General features: G+C 47.7%; 1 protein-coding gene across 1 annotated transcript in view; it reads left to right on the forward strand.

Moving 5' to 3' along the window:
- Positions 1 to 10: 10 nt before the first annotated feature.
- LOC132487697 (2'-5'-oligoadenylate synthase-like protein) overlaps positions 11 to 20866 on the forward strand; it is a 28325-nt gene continuing 7469 nt past the window's right edge. Inside the window, 5 exon segments of the mRNA XM_060095438.1 lie at positions 11 to 99; positions 4925 to 5089; positions 11006 to 11222; positions 15969 to 16251; positions 17668 to 17843. Of these exon segments, the coding sequence (XP_059951421.1) occupies positions 11 to 99; positions 4925 to 5089; positions 11006 to 11222; positions 15969 to 16251; positions 17668 to 17843 (930 nt within the window).

Below are 20866 nucleotides of genomic sequence, written 5' to 3' on the forward strand. Positions count from 1 at the left end.
AGGCTTGGGCATGGACTACTGCTGCCTGGTAGCCTCAATGAGAAAAGTCAAGACCATGAGCCAGAGGGCGACCTGCTTCAGCAAACGCTTGGGATCCAAGTAAAGGAGGGACACGTTTGAAAGTAAACAGGAAAATGCGGGCTGAAACGTTCTGCTGTGGGGGAGGGGCAGAGGGCACGTGGGTCGGGGTGGCATGGGGTGGGGGGACATTCCACGAGGGTTCTGGCAGGTAGGCAAGAACCGGAAGTTCCTTCCACCTCCCACAGTGGCAACACAATTGGCGTGTGCCTCTTTAGGCAGTTTATAAACTGTTTTTTTGATTCACGGCACCGAGGTTGAACATGACAGTCCCTTCCTTTCATGTCTTTATCCATCAACCTAGTTTTTTTTTTTTTTTTTTTTTTTTTTTTGCGGTACACGGGCCTCTCACTGTTGTGGCCTCTCCCGTTGCTGAGCACAGGCTCCAGACGCGCAGGCTCAGTGGCCATGGCTCACAGGCCCAGCCGCTCCGTGGCATGTGGGATCTTCCCAGACCGGGGCACGAACCCGTGTCCCCTGCATCGGCAGGCGGACTCTCAACCACTGCGCCACCAGGGAAGCCCCCCAGTCACTTTTAAATCATCACCAGAGCCCTATAATTCAGAGATTTAGGTGAAGTGACTTGCCCAGGGTCACACGGCTAAGTGAGAGTCTTCTGGGACCAACAGTAACTTTTGCAAAGGCATCTCTTGCTATACTTAATTACTGCCACCATCTGACACTCACATTCTTTCTTTTTATACTATTCTGTTTCCTTGGGTCAAAGAATCCGACCCCTGAATTAAGGTTAAATAGGAATTAGTGGCAGATCAACAGCCAAAATCGCTTCAAGATATTCTTTTAATTCCCCCAAGTAATGCCTTTAGTCACAAAAATATACAACAATATAGAAAATTACAAATCAAGTGACCTTAGTGTTCACAGGCAAGCACTAACACATTTTAATGTACCGTGATCGTATTAAAATAGAAATAACTAGGAAACATTTTCTGCGGAGAAGCAGCCCCTGGGGCAGGCAGCAGGAAGGGACAGGAAGGCTGCCTGGCGCCCAGGCCCCCGACGGCCTAGGTCTCACCCCGCAGCACACTGTTGATGCGCCGGAGCGCTGCTTCCTTCTCTGAGTCTAGGTCTTCGGCGGTGACCCGGAAACCCAGCTGAGGGGGTGAGGGCAGCCTCAGAGGCTCCCCTCGCCTGTGCGGCAGCAGAGGAAACCTGCGTTTTGGGGGCCTGGGACTGGCAGATGTGGGGGAGCAGTCCCTCCAGGGCCGTTTCTGCCCTCTTGTTGTCTCTGCATCGTTGTCAGGCTGGCTTTTTCTCTGGAGCTGCAGAGGGCGACGGAGGGCCCTCCTCGCTCCCTTTCTTTGAGGACTTCTGGGGCAGCCCTTGCGGTATGGCAGAACCCCTCCTACTGTTCACGGGAGGGAAACCTCGGGTGGAGCTATAGGAGCTCGTGATGGCTTTTTTTTTAGGGCAGGAGCTCATAGAAGAGGTGTGGAGTTTCCTGTTGGAAATGTTTTCTGCCCTCTTGGCGTGGAGGTTTCTCTGCAGGGGTCCAGGCCTGGGCATGAATAAAGAGACCCCCAGGGGCCTAAATGCAGATCGTGCGCCCCCGGTGCCATCGGGGCCGCTTCTCTGGTCGTTGGCCATCCCTTTCCCGCTCTCTCCCAGGGCCCTCAACGCCGTCTGCTCTGTGCTGCAGTTCGGGACACAGCTGGGTGTCGTGGGCGGCACTGGCTGCCCCCGCGCCACACTGACAGTGACTGTGTCCACTGCGGTCACTGAGCTGCGGGACATCATGGAGGTGCGAGCACCCATCACCGCCTTCTTCCGATGGCCTCGCCTGCAGATGGTCCTTATGCACCCCCAGAAAGGAGCGCAGGGTCTGCGGGATGGTGGAATGGGGTCTCAGAGACTCTGTGGCAAAGCGCAGATACAGAGTCACTGGACACTTGTGGGCTGACCTGCAAGTGGATAGCCGGCCATAGACAGCTGGGTGACCCAGGCTGGCCATGGGAAGTTGGTGGGCACGGGGAGCGGGCTGGGGGCAGCCGAGCCCTCCTGACAGGTGCTGGTCCCCCTGTGGCTGGGGCGGGGGTGAGGGGCAGGGCCTACCTAAGTAACTGCCCGTAGAGAACTTGGGTGAGGTCAGTCCTTGGCTAGAGACCTGGGCTCCGAGCACTCTCCTTCCGCTGCCAACTCGGCCAGAAGCGGAGTGTGCGCTGTTTGGCCTGTTGCTGAGACTTAGCTCTGCAACCTGTGAGCGAACAATGGGCATGCGTTTGCGGGGCACAATAGGTTAGGGCGGGGTGGAGCATGCGCAGAGTTCACGTCAGGCCCTGGGGCGCACAGGTGAGGATGCGTGCCTGGACCGTCTAGCGCTTTTGAGTTTCCTGGGGTCTGAGGGTGCAGCCTTGTTGTTAGGGCCCCCTCATCACCTGCCCAGGACTTGGCTGGACATAAAACAACTGGGCCATCGACCAAGTCATTCTCATCCAGGTCGGGATTCATTACTTTGGGGGTTAATAGGAGAAAGTTGGCCTGAGCCCATAATTTTGGGGAGAGGCCATCAGTGTCCACCTCCTCCCAGGCTGGGCCTTGTGTGGACCCTGTTTCAATATGAAGTGGACATGTTAGCCCTAACCTCTGTAATCCTGGAGCAAACTGGGCACCCAGAGATATAGCATTCCTTTCCCACCCCCGGTCTGCAGTCTTACCCGCAAAGGTGGGTGGTTTGAGGCTGTTGTCCCATCCCAGCAGTCAGAGTCCTCAGCACAGTAGACAGAGGCCCTAGCCTTGTCCCCTCAGTCCTGGAACAAGGGGATGTCCCCTGTTGCCTGTAGCTGACTCCTCCCCTCTCCCTGTTTTCCTTCCAGAACTGTTGTGTTGTCTTCATAACTTACAATAAAGCTTTGTTCTTGTTCTTTTGCATAATCCTCACGTGTCTGTGATCTGTAGATGAAGTGTGGAAAAGCACTGGCTTGTATGAGTGTTGACATGGAAAGCCAGACCTGTTTACTGTTTCCTGTGACCCTGCTCATGGGTTGTGAAGAGTAGCACAACAAGATGGCTATATTAAAAGTGTGTTTTGAGTTTAAATGATGCAGCCCGGAATAAAATAGGCCCAGGGGGAGGGGTAAACAGGGAGGATCATCCTTGTCTGTTGTAATTGCTGCTTCTCACTCACCTCTCTGGCCTGGAGGGGGCTGGATCATCCCAAGCAGCCACCCATACTCTACACGTTTAGTCTTTTCTAATGCGGCAGTTTCTTTGACCTTTTTTGTTTTGCTTTAATAAGTCTTAGGCAAATCATCTACATACACATCTCACTCAGAGAGTATATGTCCATACAACCTAAAGCAATCTACAGATCCAGTGCAATCCCTATCAAAATTCCAATGACATTTTTTACATAAATAGCAAAAACAATCCTAAAATTCGTATGGAAATGCAATAGACTTCAAAAGCCACAGCAATCCTGAGAAAGAAGAACAAAGCTGGAGGCAACACTTTTCCTGATTTCAAATTATACTACAAGGCTATAGTAATCAAAATAGTATGGTACTGGCATGAAAACAGACACACACACCAATGCAACAGAATCAGGAGCCAAGAAATATATCCACACACATACAGGCAACAAATTGACAGTGATCCAAGAATACTCAACAGGGAAAAGATAAGTCTCTTCAGTAAATGGTGTTGGGAAAACTGGATACCCACATGCAAAACAAAGAAACTGGACCCCTATCTTACACCATTTGTAAAAATTAACTTGAAATGGATTAAAGACTTAAATGTAAGACCTGAAACTGTAAAACTCCTAGAAGAGAACATAAAGAGAAAGCTCCTTAACATTGGTCTTGGTGATGATTTTTTGGGTATGACAACAAAACCACAAGCAACAAAAACAAAAAGCAACCAATGGGACTACATCAAACTAAAAAGCTCCTGGAGAGCAAAAGAAACAATCAACAAAATGAAAAGGCAACCTAGGAATGGGAAAAAATATTTGCAAACCACATGTATGATAAGAGGTTAATATCCAGAATCTATAAGGAATTCACACAACTCCATAGCAAAAAAACCCCCAAATAATCTGATTCTAAAATAGGCAAAGCAGGGGACTTCCCTGGTGGTCCAGTGGTTAAGACTCCATGCTTCCACTGCAGGGGGCACGGGTTTGATCAGGGTCAGGGAACTAAGGTCTTGCATGCCATGCAGTGTGGATAAAGAAATAAAATAAGCATAGCAAGACTAGGAAACAGCTAAGTGTCCATCAACAGGTGAATGGATAAAGAAAATGTGAGAGAGAGATATATAATGGAATTTCATTCAGCCTCATAAAAAGAAGGAAATCTGCCATTTGTGACCACACATATAGGCCTTGAGGGCATTGTGCTAAGTGCAATAAGTCAGACGGCGAAACACAAATACTTATGAGATCACATATATGTGGAATCTTTAAAAAAAAGAAAAAAAAACCTCGCAGATACATAGAACAGACTGGTGGTTGCCAGAGGTGGGAGGTGGGTGAAATAGCTGAAAGTGGTCAAAAGGTACAAACTTCAAGTTATAAGATAAATAAATCCTGGGGATGTAATGTGTTGTGAAGTGACTATAGCTAACAATGTTGTTGTATATTTGAAAGTTATTAATAGAGTAGATCTTAAAAGCTGTCATCACAAGAAAAAAATAATTTGTAACTACGTGTGGTGATGTATGAAAAGCCATGGAAGAAGCTTAAATGCATATTGCTAGTTGAAAGAAACCAGTCTGAAAAGATTACACACTGGATGATTCCAACCATATGACATTCTGGGAAAGGCAAAACTATGAAAACAAGAGGACATGTGGCCCCAGTCGACATCACTGTCTCTCCTTTCAGGAGCCTCCAGATGCTGGAGACCTTCCCTCCTGAGACCCAGATCTTCATGAAGGACTCCAGCTGCCAGAGCAAGCTTTATGCCATTGACCCTGATGACTCCATCCATGACTTGAAAGAGAAGATTGAAGAGGCTGGAGGACTTTACATGGAGGATAGGATACTCAGGTTCCGGGGCCAGAAACTGTGGAATCAATAGCTTCTCAGACCTGCACATCAAGGATTGTGACACCATCATGCTCGTTAAGAGAGGCCCCACATCCCCATGAGTGCCCAAGATCAGGCTGTTCATTTTGTAGACTTCTATGGTCCTCTCCCCCTAGCTCACCCCTTACTACCCAGACTTCTGTGCTCTTTCTGAAGCATAAATAGAAACAGAATCCTCTCCTGCTTAAAATCCTCCAATGGCTCCTATTACCTACAGAATCAAGTTCAAGTTCCTTTGCTTGGCATTCAGGGCTCTTGACCGTTGAGCTCTTGCTGACCTCTCAGTCTCTCCTCGTCACTCTCAAAAAAACACCAGACGTGGCCAAACAGTTGCAATTCCAGAACACTGAATGCTGGCTCACAACTCCATGACTTTGAGTCAACTGTCTTTCTCCCCCATTTTGTCATCTTTCAAAGCTCAAACCTCTAAGTTACTGATTCTCAAAAATATGGACCCCAGACCAGCAGAATCAGCATCATCTGGGAAACTCTTTGAAAAAAAAATTCTCAGCAACTACCCCAGAATTACCTGAGTTAGGTTCTCTGGTAGTGGGACTCAGCAATCTGTGTCTTAACAAGCCTTCCAAGTAATTCTGAGCAAATATGGAAGTTCCAGGGAGTTAATACCCCAGGGGGTAAGCCTGGGCCCATTGAAAGACAGGAACCAGCGAGTGCTTACTCCCCTCCTCCACCTCTCAGGTGGATAATTTTGATACACGTTCCTCAAAATTTTTTGAGGCATTTGCTCCTTACCCATTGCTCCTTAGACAGTCCCCAGTGGGATCAAAGCTCAGCTGCCCACAGTAGTGATCAATTTCATGATATTTCTTGGACTGGTTTTTCCTCCTTCTCAATCCCCCACACCTGTCCCTTGGGATCATTTCCCAAAACGAGTCTCATGCAAATCCTTGTCTCAGGCTCTGCATTTAGAGGAACACAACCTAAGAGAAAACCCATCCTTATGTGCCTTCCTCCTTCCTAAAACCTAGCCCACACCCTTCTAACCACTAGCTCTTCCTCCACCCCCATAGAAGTGTGCCCAACTGGATGGCATTTCTACAAACCATAAAGCCAATGCACAATCGACTGCATGTTCCCTTTTTAAATCTTTTTTTGTTCTTTTTTTGGCCATGCTGCGAGGCTTGCAGGATCCTAAATACCAGACCACGGATTGAACCCCAGTCCCCGGTAGTGAAAGCCCAGAGTCCCAACCACTGGACCACCAGGGAATTCCCCCTCTTTAAATCTTGAAAGCTGCTGAACTCCCAGATATTTCATGAAAATGAATCAAAACTAATATGTAAAGTCTATTGAGCAAAGTGGTGGCTACCAGTGGGGAGAAGGAAGGGGGGAGGGCCAAAATAGGAGGAGGGGATTAAGAGGTACAAACTACTGTGTATAAAATAGATAAGCTATAAGGATATACTATACAGCACAGGGAATAGAGCCAATATTTTATAATAACTATATTTTTCAAAGATTTATTTACTATTTATTTATTTATTTTACTTATTTTTGGCTGTGTTGGGTCTTAGTTGCAAGATGCAGGATCTTCATTGAAGCATGAGGGATCTTTCACTGCAGCGCATGGGCTCTTCATTGTGGTGTGCGCGCTTCTCTCTAGTTGTGGCCTGCAGGCTCCAGGGCTCATGGGCTCAGTAGTTGTGGCGCGCGGGCTTAGTTGCCCTGTGGCCTGTGGGATCTTAGCTCCCCGACCAGAGATCGAACCTGTGTCCCGTGAATTGGAAGCAGATTCTTTACCACTGGATCACCAGGGAAATCCCTATAATAATTTTAAATGGAGTATAACGTGTAAAAATATTGAATCACTATGTTGTACACCTGAAACCGATATAGTGCTGTAAATCAGTTATACTTGAAAAAAAATGTTTTAAACTAAGACGTAAGGTCTGAATGTTTATTGTTTCAATAACTTGTATATTGCCTTGAAGCTCATTATCTGTCATTATAAACATAGGGCAAATGTTTGGAATCGCCCTTTATAGTCGACTTTGGTTTGCGAAATTGCCACTGCTCTTTAAACAGTTATAATATAGGACTGTTTAAGGACCAAGCACTACCAAACTCTGAAAATATGGAGACTTTTAGAATTTATGTAATTAAAAATGTGATTCTTTGCATTTGGGGTTAGCCAGTTGGAAAGTTTAAATTGAAACGTGTCATGATTGAGGGTTTTTTCCCCCCCAAATGGTATTTAAGACAACAAACACCCTCCACCCCACCACTTCGTCCATCTAACACCTGGTCTTTCTCCGCCCTTTCACGACAAAGTTCTTGAAAGTGTTATCTACACTCCTGGTCTCCACCCTCCTCACCCAACTTACTCTTCAACCCCACCCCTAAGATCTGGTTTCTGCTCCCAGCTCTCCCTTACATTTCACCAACAATGATCACCAGTAGCCTCTTGGGTGCTTCTCAGACCTATATTCCTGAACTTATTGGAAGCATTAGGCAATGTGGACAACTTTTTTAAGCTCTCTGGCTTAAACAGCTACCCTTCTAGACCTCCCCACTTCCCATTCTTCCTTGTGTCTTCCTCCCTTTGTTAATGGTACCCTCCATCTGTTACCCAGGTACCCAAGCCACAGAGCTGATAGCCATCCTTTCTTTCCCCTCACCTCCTACCTGTAGTCACCAAGTCCTGTTCACCCTTTCTCCAAGGTAGACCTAGAATCCAATCCCTTCTCCAGCCCAGTCCAGGTCACCTTTCCTCTCACCTGGACCACTGTACAGTGTCCTGACACGTCTCCCTATATCTACCCCTGCCCCCTGCAATCCATCCTCCCCACAGAAGCAGCCAGACCAATCTTTCCAGAACGGTAATTTCACCTCTGGTCGCTCCTCTGATTTGCCACTGCCCTCAGGACAAAGTCAGCACAGATTCACCTGATATTTGACCCAGTGGATCACTTTCTCTTTCCTAGAACAATGTTTCCACTTGGCTATCAAAACACACTCCTGATTTTTCTTCCACCTCCCTGGCTACTCCCTCACATTCTTGTTTGCCAGATGCTTGCTTCTCCCCAGTCACTTAATAATAGTAAGTGTTTCAGGGCCCAGTCGTTGGTCCTTTTCTTGTCTTCCTCTATACTCACTCACTTGGTGATCTCATCCAGCCTTATGGCTTTAAATATGTCTATGCTGGTAATTTGTATCTCAACCCCAGATTTCCTCCCTGAAATCCACTCAAATATGCAACTCCCTACCCCACTTGGATCTCACTAGACACTCAAGTTCACTTCCAAAACCGAGCTCCCGATCTTCATGCCTACACTGTGCCCTTGCCCAGTCTTTCCCTTCTCAGTTAAGGACAATTCCATCCTTCCAGTTGCTAAGGCCAAAAGCCTTAGAGTGGTCCTTGACTCTAATCTTTCTCTCACATCACACTCTATCCATTAGCAAGACCTTTTTATACTCAAAATATAGCCAGTGAAATGATATGATGTCTGGGATTCACTTCCAAATAATACAGGAGGGGAGATGTGGATGGAGATATCATTGAAACAAGATTGTCTATAGGCTGGGACTCCCTGGCAGTCCAGTCATTACGACTCTGCGCTTCTACTGCAGGGGGCACAGGTTCGATCCCAAGTTGGGGAACTAAGATCCTGCATGCCGGGTGGCCAATAAAAATAAAAATGGGCAGAGGACCTGAAAAAACATTTAAAAAACTGTCTACAGGTTGATGATTGTTGAAGATGGGGGATGGTACCTGGAGGTTCATTATATTTTCTACTTTTGTTCATGTTTGAAATTTTCCATAATAAGAAAATTGAATCATACACTTCTCCCTACCTTTCACTGCTACCATTCTGACCCAAGGCACCACATCTCTTGTCTGGACTGTTGTAGTAGCTTCTTAACTGAATTCCTGCTTCTGCTCTCACCTCCACTCCCCACCCCCTGCTTTTAATCTAATCTTCCCACCAAGAGTCAGTGTGATACTGTTAAAATGAAAGTACAGCCATGTCCCTCTTCTGCTTGTTACTCCCCAGTGGCTCCCCATTTCAATCAGAGTAAAAGCCAAAGTCTTAATAGTCTTCAAAATCCTACACAATTTACCCCCCACCCTGTACTCAAACCTCATCCCCTCCCACTCTCCTCCCTTGATCATTCCATTCCAGTCACACTGCTATTCCTCAATCCCACCAGGCATACTGCCGCCACAGGGCCTTTGCACTTGCTGTTTCTTCTCCCATTCTTTTTTTTTTTTTTTTTTTAATATTTATTTATTTTTTTCTTTTTGGCTGAGCCGGATCTTAGCTGCGACACATGCGATCTTTCGTTGCAGCATGTGGACTTCTTAGTTGCCGCATACAGACTCTTAGTTGTGGCATGCATGTGGGATCTAGTTCCCTGACCAGGGATCGGACCTGGGCCCCCCTGCATTGGGAGATTGGAGTCTTACGCACTGGACCACCAGGGACATCCCATCTTCTCTCATTCTTCCCTCTGACATACATACAGCTCACTCTTTGCCTCCTTCATGTCTTTGCTCAAATGTCTCCTTTTCAGACCTTCCCTAACCACCTTCTTTGAGACTGAACCCCTAAACTTTGCCATTTCTCACTCCCCACACGTAGTCGGTACCTTTTAACCTCTTTCCCTGCTTTATTTTCCTGATGAGCACTTATCACCGTCTTAATTACTATAATGTTACTTATTTATCCTATTTATTATCTGTCTCCACCACTAGAGTGTAAGCCCTCTGCAGTCCAAGAATTTTGCCTATTCACTGCTGTATCCCCAGGACGCCTGCCTGGCACATAGCAGGCACTAAACAAATGTTTGTTGAATGAATGGCTTTCCGAGTTTCAATCCCTGCCCACTTTTCCAGGCACAGCTCTCACCTCTCCCCTCCCTGCCCTCCATGCCAATGTGGATCTGACAGCCAAGTCCTGGCACATACCAGGATGATTCACACTTCTCAGCCTTATCCTGTCTTGTGTCCTCTGTCTCCTGGCCACATTCCCAGTCTTTTAAGACTCATCTCAAGCAGGTGTCCACTGACACCACAGGTGACCCGGAAAAAACTCTTCTGCCTGAATTTCCACCAGGTTTCTGTGCCCTCTTTTCTCCTAGTACACAGGACACTGGGCTCTCTGTGTCTCCTCTGTCTCCCCCACTGCTCTGGGAGCCCCTGGGGCAACAACCACGTCTTATGTTTTCTTCTTAGCACAATGTCTGGCACCCAGCCAGCACTCACTAGATGTACAGTGAATGAATAATGATACTTGCATTTACTTAATGTTTTCTCTGCTAAATGTTCTCATGCTTAATCCGCACAACCTATGGGGTAGGTATTATTCTTAAACCCATTTTAAGGGTTATTTATGTGAGGATTAGAGAGGTTAAGAGTCTGGCAAAGGGCAGACTGGAATTCCAGAGTTTGTTCTGCGGCACCCTAGAATCCCCACGGTTCAGCCCAGCCTCCAGCGGGTCCCTGCTCTTACTGAGCCTGTTTCGGGTGACAAGGTTGTGGGGATGGGATTGGTGGACACCATCCAACTCCCATCTCCTGGGGGAGTTACCTTTCCCAGGGCCATCCTCAAGCCAATCTCAGTTTCCAAGTTGTAAAAGGGGAAACTAAGAGTTGAGAAACGAAAGCTACAGCAGAAAGAGTGACTAAAATCCCTGCCTGTTAAGGCGGTTTCATCCAGTGTCCCTTGGTGCCCCAGCCGCAGCGAACGGCCTCCAGGAAGAGGACCCCCTGGTCAGCCAGACACCCCTTGTTTCCTCTCCACTCTGGTCCTTTATTCCACAGGGTGCTGGAGGTCAGCTGAGGAGGAGTCCCCTTAAAGGAGAGTGTGTGTGCCAGGAGCTGGGTAGGTGTGTGGGTATATATCTCGCCACCAGTGGTACTCTCAAGACAGAGGTGGCACTGCCCCCAGAGCTGTTTGTCACCCCAGCTTCCGGACTGAACTCCTTCGTGGCTCACTGTCTGCATCCCAGCCAGGAGTGGAAAAAAGAGGTGCTGGAGACAGTGCAGACCGTGGAACAGCTCCTGAGCGAGCAGAGCTTCCAGGGGGAGCATGGGCTGGACCAGGAGTTCTGGGTGCTGAAGGTGGTCAAGGTGAGACTGGTTCCCTCCATCCCCAGGCCAGGGCTGGGCAAAATGCAGCTTGTGGGTCTACATCCCTGAGGATGCTGGGACCTCTTGCCTCGTTATCCCTAGCCCCTGCTACTGACATCTTGAGACACTCCATCCCAGTGCACTGCTGCCTTGAGCAGAGCAAGTCCAGTAAGGAAGCTAATAATAATAGTGCACTTTTTTGGATGCACTAGCCTAACCCCTTAACATGTATTATGTCTAATTTGTGTACCCTGTGAGGTATGTACTATTCTTTTCCCATTTTACAGATGAGCAGAATGGAAACAGTGATTTAAGATCCATAAAGACCAAATGCAATGCAAGGTCTCTGATTAGATTTTGGTGTGAATGGACCATCTATAAAATATAATTTGGGAACAATTGGGGAAATTTCAATATGGCCAGAATATTAAATAATATATATAAGGGAATTGTTTTTTTTTTAATATTTATTTTATTTATTTATTTATTTTCTTGGCTGCGTCAGGTCTTAGTTGTGGCAATGTGGGATCTTCTGTTGTAGCATGCAGGCTCGGGCTTCTCTCTAATTGTGACATGTGGGTTTTCTCTCTCTAGTTGTGGCGCGTGGGCTCCAGGGTGTGTGGGCTCTGTAGTTGGCAGCATGCAGGCTCTCTAGTTGAGGTGTGGGAGCTCAGTAGTTGTGGCACGTGGGCTTAGTTGCCCTGCGGCATGTGAGATCTTAGTTCCCCCACCAGGGATCAAACCCGAGTCCCCTGCATTGGAAGGTGGATCCTTTACCACTGGACCACCAGGGAAGTCCCAGGGAATTGTTTTTTTGAGACATAATAGTTTTGTGGTTATGGGGGAAAATGTTCTCCTTTGTTGGACACAAATGCTAAAGTATTTAGGGACAATAGTCCTTAGCGTCTGTAATTTACTTTAAAGTGGCTTAGTTGAAGCAAATATGGCAAAGAGTTTAGACTTGTTGAATCTGACTGGGTGGATGTATAAGTGTTCATTGTATTCTCTTTCTATTTTTCTGTTTAAAACTTTTGATAATGGAAAATTTTTTTTAATGGAAGCTCAGAGAGGTGAGGTCACTTGCCCAAGGTCACACAGCTAGTGGTGAAGCTGGGATTTCAACCAGGATCTACCTTACTCCACTCCAGGCTGAGCTTCTTTCCCCCAAGCCCTTCCTGCAGCTGCCTCATGTCACCTCCTGTCCTAGCTAGGATAATAATGCAAGAGGGTCAAAACTAGAAAGGTGTGATGAGAAAAACAACTTTTGAGGAAAACAGTTTTGTTTTTCTGAGTGGCTGCCTAGGCATTTTACAGTATGGTGAGCCTACTAACACCAAAAGTTCAGAGTCTGGACTTTTAGATAGGTTTCGGGTATCCCCACAGGTTCCTGCTTTGCCTTTCCTGGTGGAACCTTTTAAAATAACCACTTAGTGGGCTTCCCTGGTGGTCCAGTGGTTAAGACTCTGAGCTTCCACTTCAGCGGGCATGGGTTCGATCCCTGGTCAGGGAAGTTCTGCATGCCACACCGTGTGGCCAAAATACATAAATAAATAAAAATTTTTACAAATTTAGAGCTAAGGGCTTCCCTGGTGGCGCAGTGGTTGAGAGTCCGCCTGCTGATGCAGGGACATGGGTTCGTGCCCCGGTCCGGGAAGATCCCACATGCTGCGGAGCGGCTGGGCCCGTGAGCCATGGCCGCTGAGCCTGCACGTCCGGAGCCTGTGCTCCGCAACGGGAGAGACCACAACAGTGAGAGGCCCGCGTACCGCAAAAATAAATAAATAAATAAATAAATAAATAAATAAATAGATAAATTTAGAGCTAAGAGGGTTTAAAAAAATTTTTTTTAATTAAAAAAAAATAACCACTTAGAGTTAAACCTCTGAAAAGTCAGTAACCTCTGCCCCAATCACCTTGTAAGTAAGTACTAGGTGCTTGCTACCTTGCTCTATCTCCTGCTGGTTTGTGACCTGGGGCAGAGAATTGCCCTTCCCCCGGCTCATGGCATCCCCTTGCTTCTGGGATCTGTAAGTAATAAATCTTTTTTTTTTTTTTTTCTTTTTGCGGTATGCGGGCCTCTCACTGTTGTGGCCTCTCCCGTTGCGGAGCACAGGCTCCGGACGCGCAGGCCCAGCGGCCATGGCCCACGGGCCCAGCCGCTCCGCGGCATATGGGATCCTCCCAGACCGGGGCACGAACCCGCATCCCCTGCATCGGCTGGCGGACTCCCAACCACTGCGCCACCAGGGAGGCCCAGTAATAAATCTTTAAAAAAAAATTTTTTTTTTAAATTAATTTTTGTTGGAGTATAGCTGCTTTACAATGTTGTGTTAGTCTCTGCTGTACAGCAAAGTGAATCAGTTATACGTATACATATATCCCCTCCTTTTTAGATTTCTCATTCAGGTCACCACAGAGCATTGAGCAGAGTTCCCTGTGCTATACAGTAGGTTCTCATTAGTTACCTGTTTTTGAAAGTAATAATGACTCTACACCCTTTGTGTGGGTGTATTGAAACTGCACCTTTCCTCCAAATGACCCCATGGGTTTCATTTCCCCACAGAGGGAGTTTGGATGCTGAGGGAGCTACCTGCCCACCGTGTGTGGGCGGCTTGTGCCCCCTGGCCAATGAGAAATTAATACTTTATTTGGGCTTTAAACCCTCCCCCAACCACTGAAAATCTGGTGAACTGTGCTGGTCCACATGAGGGAATGCTTGTCCTTGGGTTTGAATAGGTTTGGACTGAAGCAAGTCATGAAGCCTGTTCTAGAACGCTCTTCCCTCTCTGCCTGTATCTTACCAGTGGAAAAGGTGGGAACGGCAGCTCAGGCACAGCCTTCAGCGGGATGTACTCTTCATCTGCACCCAGGGTGCCATTCCCAACCCTCTCACATGGGGCAGAAACGCTGAGTCCGAATGCAGGTGGAGAAAGAAAATGGAAAAGGAAGAGGAAAGAAAAGATGGAGGAATCCTGCACAGAAGCAGGGCCTGTCACATAGACTTGGGTCACAGGGAAGAAAGAGGTAGAACCACCACACCTGGTGTTCCGACCCTCTCTCTGACTGTGACTATCACTCCTGGCTGTGAGTCCATGGCAAGTTGATTAACCCCCAACCGCCTTCCTTTTCTCATCTGTACAATGGGGATAATTATACTAGTCCCCCCACCTCAATTAATGGGGGTGAGGATTAAAAGACATTGTGTGTATAAAGGGCTTTCAGTGGTGCCAGGCACAGCAAGGGCTCAACTGGCAGCAGCTGGGTCATCATCAACGTTCCTTGACTCCACCCACCAGTGGAGGTAGCCGACCTGAGGTCTGATGCATCCCTGGCAATTCCACCTCCCAACATGGAGTGAGAAAGAGAGAAGGCCAGAGAGTTGGGGGACTTAGTATACCAGAGGCCACGGCGCTGGAGAGCAAGTTTAGGATCTCAGAGCATCAAAAAGACCCTTTCAAAATCATCCAGCTCAGGCTCCTTCAATGCAGATGGGGAAGCTGAACTCCAGGCAGCAGAAGAGGTGATCTAAGTCAAGTAGAGCAGAAGAAAGAGAGATATATTGCTGACTTCCTGTGTGCCAGGGACCACGGCAAGCCCTTGGCACACATTGTCTTATCGAATCCTCCCAATCACCCAGTGACTCATGTGCCGTCATTACTCTGAGGTTCCAGATGAGGGACAATGTTCAGGAGGATCATGCAACTGAGAAACAGGGGCACGAGGTGAGGTCAAGGTCAGGCGGCCCCATTCCCCAGCCCTTGGTTCTCATCCACCAGGCAATCCTGTGCCCCCCTTTTTACTTTTATTTTATTTTATTTTTTAGATATTTATTTCTTCATTTATTTATTTATTTAGGCTGTGCCAGGTCTGAGTTGCCGCAGGCGGGATCTTAGCTGCGGCATGCAGACTTCTTAGCTGTGGCATGCATGCAGGATCTAGTTCCCCAACCAGGGATCAAACCTGGGCACCCTGCATTGCGGGGGTGGAGTATTACCCACTGGACCACCAGGGAAGTTCCTGTGCCCCCCTTTTTAATGTCATGAAATTATTCAGACATCCGCCCCCCCAGAATCCTCCAGCCACCACCCTGTGGAGGATGACTGCTCCCTTGGAGTGGGGATCACTCTGCAGATAAGGCTGAGTCTCGGAAGCGAGGCAGTGGAGTAAATAAGAAGTGTGGGCCGTGGAGTCTGGCTGCCTGGTTGGAAGCGCCCACTGTGTGACCCTGGACAAGAGGCTTGCCTCTCGACATCCCCTCTTTCTCCCCTGTAAAGAAGGGATGTTAATGCTCCCCACCCGGACTTCCCTGGTGGCACAGTGATTAAGAATCCGCCTGCCAATGCAGGGGACACGGGTTCGATCTCTGGTCAGGGAAGATACCACATGCTGCGGAGCAACTAAGCCCGTGTGCCACAGCTACAGAGCCTGCGCTCTAGAGGCTCCGAGCCACAACTACTGAAACCAGTGCGCCTAGAGCCCGTGCTCCGCGACAAGAGAAGCCACTGCAATGAGAAGCCCGCGCACCGCAATGAAGAGTAGCCCCCGCTCGCCACAACTAGAGAAAGCCCACGTGCAGCAAAGACCCAATGCAGCCAAAAATAAATAAATAAATAAACAAATTATTTTTAAAAAAGGAAATACTCCCTGCCCATCCCTCAGGGCAGTGGCGATCATCCGTGGAAAGAGCCTCAGGGATTGCCTGGTCCAGGCAGTGGCCTCGGGGTGACGGGACTCTGTGCTCTGCAGGTGGGCTCCTTCGGGAACGGCATAGCGCTCAGGGACAGCTCAGAGGTGGAGCTGGTGATGCTCCTGAGCGGTTTCCACAGCTTCCAGGAGGAGGCCAGGCACCACCATGACGTTCTGAGCCTGCTATGTGAAAAGCTCAGGTATTGCTAGGACCTCCTGAGCCTCCAGCTCCAGGACCTGAGGCTGGTCCAGGGAGTCCCCTCTGCTGTCGCCTTCACCATCCAGCCCTGGGAGACTGCGGAGCCCATCACTGTCACCATCGTGCCAGCCTACGGCGTCCTGGGTAAGGGGAAGCCCACCAGACTCACACGACCGCCCTCCCGGGGGACCCGCAGCTTCCTCACCTCTCCTTCGTGGCCACGTGCAGACACCTGTATTCACCCATTCAACCCATGTCCTGTGCTGGGTGCTGGGTGACCACAGTGCCTGGGACTGATTCAACTCTGGCTGTCCTGTGGCTCAACTTAGGAAACAGATTTATCAAAGAATCACACAGATAAATATATGATCGGAGTGGAAGTGAGAGCCATGGAGGGGAAGGAGTAAGAGCAGCCCCAGGCGCTTCTGGAACGTTTACCATGGGGGCGGGGCCTGTCATTGTCTGTGCTTTCCTGGAAGCAGACCCTGAGACAGGGATGTGAGGATAAGCAGTCCCAGGAGATGCTGGTGGGGAAGCAGGGGAGTGAGATGGAAGCAGGGGAGCATGACAAGGTGCAGGTTGAACTAGTCACCGTGCTGAGCAGCTGGGCTTGTGCCCTGCAGAGTTCTGGGAAAAGTGCAGAGCACGTCTCCCAAGTGGGTTGTCGAGTGTTTCATCCACCAGCTTCCCATCAGCCATCGGCTGAGGGCTGCTTCCCGGGAGCACCGATGGCACTAGTAATGGTATCAGCTACAAGCCCAGAGGATCCAGTGTTCATCTGGTGCACCAGCTCCTCTTAACTAGAGTGGCTGCTGGGAGTTGCTCCATGGAGAAAGTGTCAGAATTGGGATCCCGTCTGAGCCAGAAAGAGACAGTGGGAGGCATTAGTGGTAGTGATGTACGCCCCAGCCTTCAGCAAACGTGCTCTCTGAACCCAGCTTTCTTATATGGAACTGGTCCTTCCCTATAGTGACGGACGCTTCATATAAATCGCTGAGAGATCCAAAACAGACGTTAAGGGAAGCTGAGGGTGACGGGCACATCAAGAGAGGACAATAGTCCTTGAGTAGCCTGAGGAAAAGAAAACCCACTTTAAAGAAAATGTATTTTATTGAAGTCTAGTTGATTTACAATGTTGTGTTAATTTTTGCTGTACAGCAAAGTGAGTCAGTTATCCATATATACACCATTATGTTTTATCACAGCATACTGAATCTAGTTCCCTGTGCTATACAGTAGGACCTTGTTGTTTCTCCATCCTATGTATAATAGTTTGCATCTGCTAATCCCATACTCCCAATCCATCCCTCCCCCACCCACCCTCCCCCTTTGGTAACCTCAAGTCTGTTCTCTATGCCTGTGAGTCTGTTTCTGGAAAACTCACTTTTGATTCTCCAGAAGGACAATCAAGAAGGCAAACTGTTAGTCTCTGAAGCTATGTGGTCCCAGGTCTCCCTGGAGAGATACTCCAATAATTACCAGTCTCTCCCCCATGGACTAGTCAGCAACCTGGGGTTTCCTGAGCCCTCACTCTCTTCCCTTTGCCTCCTCTCTCCTCAGGGCCTTCTGTTTCCAACTCTCATCTCTCCCCAGAGGTCTATGTGAGTCTGATTAAGGCCTGCGGTTGCCCTGGACATTTCTCCCCATCCTTCAGCGAGCTGCAGAGAAACTTCGTGAAACACCGGCCCACCAAGCTGAAGAGCCTCCTGCGGCTGGTAAAACACTGGTACCTGGAGGTGAGGAGGCTGCCAGGCTGGGGGCAGGAGTGGAAGATGGAGGAGGGAGGGGAAGAAAAAGGCAGGAACCATATCTGTCATCTCGGGAAACTGCACCAAGAGGCAATGGAGGTGGGGTGCGAGAGAAGGCTCACCTTTTTTATTTTTGCGGTACGTGGGCCTCTCACTGCTGTGACCTCTCGCGTTGTGGAGCACAGGCTCCGGACGCGCAGGCTCAGCGGCCATGGCTCACAGGCCCAGCCGCTCCGCGGCATGTGGGATCTTCCCGGACCGGGGCACGAACCCGTGTCCCCTGCATCGGCAGGCGGACTCTCAACCACTGCGCCACCAGGGAAGCCCAAGGCTCACCGTTTACAATGTAAACCTGGCAGAAGATGCAGATGAAGAAGGAGGAAGGAGAGGAGAGGGAGGAGAAAGAAACAGAGGAGGAAGGAGAGAAATAAGGAACGTACTGTATTTCAAAGAACGAGTGCTTGTAATGGTCCAGCTACAGTCCAGTGCTGGCTAAGGTCAACTTCTCTGGGCTCTCTGGACATTAATCTCAGCTGATTAAGGACTAACAAGAGGAAAAATTTGTTTAGTTCTGCACGGCACCAATTCCCCCTCCAAATGATTGAGTCCCTGAGTATCAAGATCATTACGGAGTGAGTACATCCACAGCAGCTACTCTTTAGATTTCACGTATGATGTCTGCATGGCACCAGGTATATTTCAAACTACCCAGATGAACATGTCATCTGAACTTATGAAAGGAAGACTCAGAAACAAACAAAAAATGAGAAAGAACGAAAAAAGATGCTTTCTTATTTTTTAAAAAATGGTAAGGGTCAGATTTTAGAAAGACTGGTCCAGTCCAAAAAGAAAAAAAAAGTATTTAAAGATAAAAATCAGAATATTACCAAAGTTAGTTTATAGTTAGTATGTTTATGGTGGAAAAGCAGTCATTTTCTTACATGATTATCACTTCTACCAAGGTTGTGATGTACCTTCAGATGTTAGCATCACCGAAGCCAAGAATGAAATTGGTTTTTTTGGCCAATCAGTCACTTAAGAGGAATTGATCCAAGGTTTTGTGGATTTGGAGAGCTAGAACTCAACAAAATGATCTGTTTGCTTTGTTTGTCTGTCTGTCTAAGTGTACAAAGTGTTTTCTTCCTGTATATGACTTGTACATTTATTGTAATGTCCACAGAACAACGTATCAGCTTTACTTCTATAGCCCTATCTTTGTTCAAGTCTCTGCCACTAAGGGACTTCCCTGGTGGTCCAGTGGTTAAGACTCCATGCTTCCACTGCAGGAGGCACAGGTTTGATTCCTGGTCAGGGAACCAAGATCCCCGTGTGGCCAAAAACAAACAAACAAGCAAACAAAAAAACCCCAAAAGTCTCTGCCTCTAAGACAAGAATTTGTCTGCATGTGGTTTTTGGAAACAGTTTTTTGATTCAGTATTATTAATTAATTAATTAATTAATTAATTAATTTTATTTATTTATTTTTGTCTGTGTTGGGTCTTCGTTGCTGCGCCCAGGCTTTCTCTAGTTGCAGTGAGCGGGGGCTACCCTTCATTGCGGTGTGCAGGCTTCTCATTGCAGTGACTTCTCTTGTTGTAGAGCACAGGCTCTTGGCATGTGGGCTTCAGTAGTTGTGGCTCACGGGCTCTAGAGCACAGGCTCAATAGTTGTGGCGCACGGGCTTAGTTGCTCCGCGGCATGTGGGATCTTCCCAGACCAGGGCTCGAACCCGTGTCCCCTGCAGGCGGACTCTTAACCACTGTGCCAGCAGGGAAGTCCCTGATTCAGTATTATTGATTTGATGTTTTCTTTTATTTGAGAACTTTTATTTAGCTAAGTGCTACAAGATGTGTTTGTTGATCAATACTTAAGGACACAAAGAGATCATATTGTATGTTAAACAAAACTAGAATCCCGTAATGCTAAAAAGGTTGATAGTTCATTTTTGTCTGGAAACGTAACATCACAGGAGTTGTCGTTCACTTTCATGGTTCAAAATTATTTTATGATTCTTACCAACTCATCTACTGGGGTCAGGGACCAAGGAACATGTAAGTGAGCTTCTCTGGGTTCTATCCACCAAATCTTAACTGTAAGAATATCACTGATCTCAGAGATGCCCAAGTTTGTGCATGCTCATGAAAAACCAAAAAGTGTTATTTTGACTATCTATAATTCTGGGCTTTCACAAGCCTTGCAACAGTATCAGTTTCCAAGAGGGACTTTTGAGCATCATTTCCGCATGTGAAGAGCTGTCCTTGATTTCTTTTGTGTTTTAATTTACCAACAAACTGATGTTTATGTTCTATCTTTTGGAGTATTTAATTCAATGCCATTTTGGGAAAAAGATGGGGCTTTCCCCAGTGTTTTGACTGAGCCTTTTTTTTTTTTTTTTTGTGGTACGCGGGCCTCTCACTGTTGTGGCCTCTCCCGTTGCGGGGCACAGGCTCTGGACGCGCAGGCCCAGCGGCCATGGCTCTCAAGCCTAGCCACTCCGCGGCATGTGGGATCTTCCCGGACTGGGGCACGAACCCGCGTCCCCTGCATCGGCAGGCAGACTCTCAACCACTGTGCCACCAGGGAAGCCCCAGAACTGCTGTTAAATGATTGAGCTATGTTTTCACTTCTTGTGTAGTCTAATTTTGTTTTACTCTTTCATGTTTAGGGGTAGTCCTATGTTTCAACTTTTTCAGAAGTTTGGATAATAAACTTTACTGAATTTAAAATGATTTGAAAGGAAATCTCATAATAAAGAAGCTATTGGTGATTTTGCAGAGTCACAGAAGTCATTTTTTCTTTCCTGTCATCACAGACAGATAAAATCAGTAAAAATCAACTACTTAGAAAAATGATTATATACTTGGATGACACAGCAATGGAACATTGCTCTAAGTTTTCTCACTTCTCGCAATTTCTGCACCATTTCGTTGCAGGGACCGGTGCCATACCACAGGCACAAACTGAGTAGCCTGCTTTATTGACTCTCCTCCGAGCCCTGGATTTAGAAGTCT

Source organism: Mesoplodon densirostris, chromosome 1 (genome assembly GCF_025265405.1).
Source record: "Mesoplodon densirostris isolate mMesDen1 chromosome 1, mMesDen1 primary haplotype, whole genome shotgun sequence".
NCBI lineage: Eukaryota > Metazoa > Chordata > Mammalia > Artiodactyla > Ziphiidae > Mesoplodon > Mesoplodon densirostris.